General features: G+C 45.6%; 1 protein-coding gene across 1 annotated transcript; it reads right to left on the minus strand.

Moving 5' to 3' along the window:
* Positions 1-1,083: 1,083 nt before the first annotated feature.
* LOC136480465 (V-type proton ATPase 16 kDa proteolipid subunit-like) lies at positions 1,084-3,946 on the minus strand. The gene is made up of 3 exons (XM_066477999.1): positions 3,723-3,946; positions 3,338-3,623; positions 1,084-1,473 (listed from the first exon to the last, which is right to left on the minus strand). Exons 1-3 carry the CDS (start codon positions 3,802-3,804, stop codon positions 1,341-1,343), a joined length of 501 nt encoding a protein of 166 aa, XP_066334096.1. The 5' UTR covers positions 3,805-3,946; the 3' UTR covers positions 1,084-1,340.
* Positions 3,947-6,000: the final 2,054 nt, after the last annotated feature.

The raw sequence follows: 6,000 nt of genomic DNA on the forward strand, positions 1-6,000 counted from the left end.
CGGGTGTCCGGACGCCCCATCCGCCCAGACGTCCAGGCGCTAGCAAGCCCGCTCTTGCTTTGCGAGTCACGAGTCACAACACTAGTAGTACTTGCCAACATCCCTTCGAACCTCCCAATGTTTCCTCTAGGGCTACATACAAGAGAGGATCCTTAAAGCATAATCCTAAGCTTAAAATGCTTGCATGTGGTAGTTTTCCAAGATACGGAGGCCATAATTTACGATTTTTCGACACTTATTGTCTTATGTGGCACCCTTAGATATAAAATATCAAGTGTCAGCTCTTTTACTATTTAGGGTGTCTTTGGTAGGAATACTCCAAATTGTTCCTCTTGGAAAATAAGAGATACCAAATAAAATCTGTTTCTGGAGCCAAACAAGAGAATCCCTAAGTCAGAACTAGAAGCGAAATTGGTTCCTCTCTAAAAATGTTGCTTCAAGAAACCAAATTCCTAACAGGCCTAGAATAACTTTTAGGCCCCCTTTTCGAACAGGAAAGCAAAAAAAAAAAAACAGTTCCACATGAATATAGTTGCAAAACAGAGGATTGGAAATACACAAAACACTTTTAGGAATGATCACTTAGATAGGCCATACAAAAAATATAAGATTTTTACCAAGAGGTTTGAGTGGATACTAAATTTCCTCCAAAACAGGAGTGAAAGAAAAATTCCCTAGACTATTTATATACTCTATTCGTGTGAACCAAAGTCAATCAATAGCAATTCCTATAAGATTCCCAATCCTATGCTTTTCCTCCATTTGTCCAATATATATAAACCAAAGGAGGCCTTAATCAATAAAAGAACGTTATTTAATGATTTGCTCAGTCTCCGACCTTACTTAAATGAGATGTGCACAAATCTACCCTGTCACACAATTATACTTAATCTTGCACTACATTCTTTTTTTGGGAAAAAAAATGGATGTAAATAGCCAGTTAGATCAACAGGATTTTATGGAAGTAACAAGAAACTATACTAAAATCAATAGCAATTCTCATCAATGCAATCGTAATCAGCAATGGCAATGTGGCATCGCCAACACCCCGTGAAGGAAAGAAAGAACTGCAAACACTAGACATAAACAAAACCAATCCACATTAAAAGAAAAAAACTAATCCAGCTTGCTTATTATTCATCACATCCGGGGCTTGCTGCCTATTATTTCAAATAAATACAACAGCACAACTACAAGCGCTAGCTAGGTTTGTCTTCGCTGAATAGTAATATAATATTACAAAGGTGGAACAGGCTCAACATGATCCCTCACAATGTTCACCGAGAGAAGAACACTTTGAATACAATGGCAGATGACTCGTGTGCCATATATCAAGCCTTCTAATCGGCGCGAGATTGGCCAGCACGGGATGAGAGGATGATACCGACGATGAGACCATAAAGAGCAAGAGCTTCTGCGAAGATAAGAATCAGAATCATGCCCACAAACAACTTTGGCTGCTGTGCATTCGCCCTGGAGAGGAGATAATAAATCAGAATAAGATAAGAATGACACCTTGCTGGATATAATTATATAAGGTTTAAGCTGTAGAAAATTTGACTGTGTAAGAGAATATATACCCCCTGATAAAGAAAATCTAGTGCATACTAGCAATAAATAAAATAAACTGCTGTCTATAACGGGCATACTATTTATGCTCACTCTGAATAAACTTAGTACAAGAGAGCTCTAGAAGTACCAAAAAGCTAAGGTAACAAAAGAAACCAATTAAATTATTTTCCTGACATTCATTTACAAATATGTTAAAGAAGGTCAACTGGAAATAAGGCAAGGGTGCCAACTTACTGCAAACAAAGGCGAATATGTAGAAAATCTAGAGGCATAACAAAATGTATTCCCTGATAATAAAATATAGTGGATAACTGGATACAAGCAACAAATAACAGAAACTGGTGGGTACAATGGCATATTATTTGTACTCAACCAGAACTAACTTGGTATAACAGAGCTTCATAAGTACAGAAGCATAACATAGGAACAGAAATGAATAGAAGTGTTTGCATGCCCTTCATTGACGGAACTCATTAAAGCAGGTCAGCTGAGAAAAATCAAGGCAAATTGCTAGTGATGGTATTAGCATACGGAACGGAAGTGTTAGGGATTTCACAACAGAATTTCCTAAAACCCCAACAACCAAAATTACAAAAGGGATCCTTAATGCCACAGGTCCACAGGCCACAGCCCTTTAACAATTTCCTCCCTACCCATTCCCCAAGTCCAGGGAACATGCCTAGCTCACATGGAGCAGTGTAACAGATGAGTATCTTAAAAACTCCATTCCTTGGAACAGATCGTGAAATGAGATTCACATAGCTGGACTGAAGGAGTGTAAATTGTGAAATTCAAAATCAGAGCTAAAAACAGGTTTGCGAGGTATCAATGAATCCACTGCTATCTCACTATCTACGTAATTTGCATGTTTGAGAGATGCAAAGGAGCTAAAACTGGTAACCTTGCTATATGCAACTACTGAAGCATGCTCAATTCAGTGGAAGTAGTAACATAGCACAAATATTTGGTTCTTTGAGATTCGGGGGCTGCAGGACAGGGCCATAGATATGCCCTCCAGAAAGGCATAGTATCATGTCACTTGTCACACTCAAAAAATCCTTAAACCGAGAAGCATAGACATAGTTAAATGAAAATAACTCGTCTATAATATATAAGCATCAATCAACCTCATGAAGGTTTGCAAGGTCTCAGTGGATGAGCCACTACCGTACTCTAATTCGCAAGGTAAATGGACACACCAACCTCATGAATGAGCTTTTCTCTTGATTACAATTCCTCTAGGGTCAAAGATGGACAACTTTGATATACATAACTACTGACGTTGAAGTATGCTCAATTCAGAGAAAGTAGCAACACAATGTTAATCTTTGTCTCCTTGACGTTCAGATGCTGTAGAGCCACGGGGACATAGATATTCCAGGCACAAACAACAGCATAGTAACAGGTCAGGTCCTCGAATGACAAGCATAGCATAGCTAAATCAACATATATGACACACCAACTCATCTTGCCTAACACAATACTCATATTAATCAATCAAGCAACACAAGATAGAAAATCTAATCATTTTCATCAGTCGATTGACAAGAGTACAAGACAAAATCTGATCAATTAGCCTTGGAACTATCGTGATAGTTAGGCCAGGCTAATCAAATCACCCATCCTACATTGCTAATTGCTTGATCTATCTTGACGGCAGCTTTAGTTTTAACTGGGAATCAATTAGCACTATGATGACGATGTCAGTTAAAACGTGTAGGACATGTAGAAAGGATGGCAACTGCAATCAGAGTTAGTACAGTACCGGACTCCGGCGTCACCGACGATACCGATGGCCATGCCGGCGGCGAGCCCCGCGAGGCCGCAGGCGAGTCCGGAGGAGAGGTGCGCGTAGCCGTCGAAGAGGTAGTAGGACTTGGCCTTGGGGTTGATACCGGTGGAGATGATGACGGCGATGATGAGACCGTAGATGCCGAGGACTCCGGCCATGACGACGGGGACGATGGACTTCATGACGAGCTCGGGGCGCATGACGCCCATGGACGCGACGCCGACGCCGCTCTTGGCCGTCCCGTAGGCGGCGCCCATGCCTAGGCATCATCAGAGAGAGAGGGTGAGGGGAGGGGGAGTAAGGAATGGATGGATCCCCGCGGGAAAGAGCTAGGGACAGAGATCTGATGGGTGCTTACAGGAGAAGACGAGCGCGGCGGCGGCGCCGAGGAAGCCAAAGAAGGGCGCCGTCTCGTCGCCGCTGAAGGTGGAGGTCGCCATGGGTGGAGGTGGAGGAGAGGACGGCGCGGGATCTCTTCTTGCTCTCGCCGGAGGAGAGGAGGGACGGGGTCAGGGTCAGGCCACGACGCAGCTTCTTCGCTTCGCTTGGATCTGCCTGCCTCCCCGTTTCTTCTTCTTTCTTGTTTCTGTGGACTGGAATTGCCATGGCCAAGAACAAAAATACTTCCCACAGTCTGCGTTTACTTGTCAGCAACTTTTTACTGTAGCAAATTTGACTATCTGTTTTTTCTTTAAAAAAATCTTAGATACTTCAATGTATATAACACTAATGAAGTATGTTCGATAAAGAATCATATATGTAAAAACTTGATGTATCTAAAAATTTTTTGCAGAAAAAAACATATGGTCAAAATTGCTACAGTAAAAATTCGGTGGCAAGTAAACGAAAACGGAGGTAGTACAATAATATACCGGTATTCCTTCATGCCGTCATGGGCCGAGATTGAGATCCCTCTTTGGACTAGGCCCAGGGCTACATCCGTCACTAATGATGACCTCCCTCTTTGGGCTAGGCCCATGCTCCATGAATGCAGACCGTTTTGGTAGAGAGATTGAGAATATATAGTCCCAAAGCAATGAGATGGTTTTTATTATACCTGCTGAATCATCTAGACACTCGTTCACAAAAAAAAAAGAATCATCTAGACACTATATATAGAAATCATATGTCAAATGGATAATTTAAAAAAATGTCTAATTGTGTGTCTTCTCTATCACATCTCTTCACATATTAGTTTCCATGGAGACATAGTTTCTTGTCTATATGAAAACTATTTTCTCATGCCTCTTCTTTAATTTTAAAATCACATCATAATTTTGCTCAGTTAGCATCCTAACTAATGAATATAGAAACTATTCTATTTTCTAAGGTTTGGAGTGCCCTGAGGGAGAGGGAGGCGTAGAGTCAAACATGCCATGCACGCATGTCAGCACTAAGCTACCTCCATCTCGTGTGGAAGAGACGAAGAGTACGGACTTGTGGTGAACGACCTAATAAAAGTTTTATACATTCTTTTAGGTTAACGGACCAAATGATGTAAATTTAGGGTTGCTGGTGCGTTTTACTCTTATTTCAATCACATATATGGCCACACCTCACATGTCACTCACTAGCTTGGTGCTCTAAATGAGAAGTGCCTCCCAATGCAAGTGGGTAGCATGGAGCAAAAAAAATCCCATGCAAGTCTCCAATACTAGATAGAAGCTATATGCAATACGTACCGGGAACGGGAGGGCACACGGCAAAGCCACGAATACACTCGGCAAAGAGTTTGCCGAGTGTAACACTCGGTAAAGGGCACTCGGCAAAAATTTCATCGGCAAACTAACTTTGCCGAGTGTTTTTCGTCGGACACTCGGCGAAGACTTTGCCGAGTGCCCCAAAAACACTCGGCAAACATTTTTTGAAAAAAAAAAGCATCAGACGCTCCCGCGCTGGCCCGCCACCGCCGCTCGTTGGATCCACCAGCGCCTTGGATCCGCCACCGGGGGGGCGCCGGTGCCCTGGATCCACCGCCGACGGGCGCCACCGCCCTGGATCCGCCGCTGGAGGAAGGAGGCACCGCTCTGGATCCGCCACCGGGAGCTCTAGATCCACCGCTGGAGGAAGGAGCCACCGCCCTGGATCCGCCACCGGGAGCTCTGGATCCATCGCTGGAGGGTGGCGCTGTGGGGAGGGAGGGGAGAGAGAGAGAGCTGAGGCCGGATCTGGGCTCTGGGCCGCCGAGGCGCTGCTCCTCTGGGCCGTCGGGGAGGTCGTCGAGGATCCTCCTTGCCAGGGCACCCGTCGGGGCTCCTCGTCGTGGGGCCGGGGCTTCTCACCAGGGCACTCTCCGCTGGGGCACCTCCTCACCGAGGGCAGGCCTCCTCCTTGCCAGGGTGCCTACCGCCGCTGTGGGGGCAGAGAGGGCGAGCGTCGCCGCTGTGGAGGGAGAGAAGGCGGCGCCGCCGCTGTGTTGAGGGAGCGGAGGCTGCGCGCCGCTCGGTGTGGGAGAGGAAGTGAGCGCGCTCGATCCAGGCAGGAGAGGGAAGAGGAGGGGGCCGCGCCAGATCCGGGCCGGAGAGGGAGTAGGGGAGGGCACCGGAGGAGGAGGAGGGAGAGGGAGCAGGGGAGGGCGCCGGAGGAGGAGGAGGGAGAGGGGCGTGCGGGGTGACGGAGGGCGCGGTGTGTGGGGT

Source organism: Miscanthus floridulus, chromosome 1, assembly GCF_019320115.1.
Source record: "Miscanthus floridulus cultivar M001 chromosome 1, ASM1932011v1, whole genome shotgun sequence".
In the NCBI taxonomy this organism is placed as follows: domain Eukaryota; kingdom Viridiplantae; phylum Streptophyta; class Magnoliopsida; order Poales; family Poaceae; genus Miscanthus; species Miscanthus floridulus.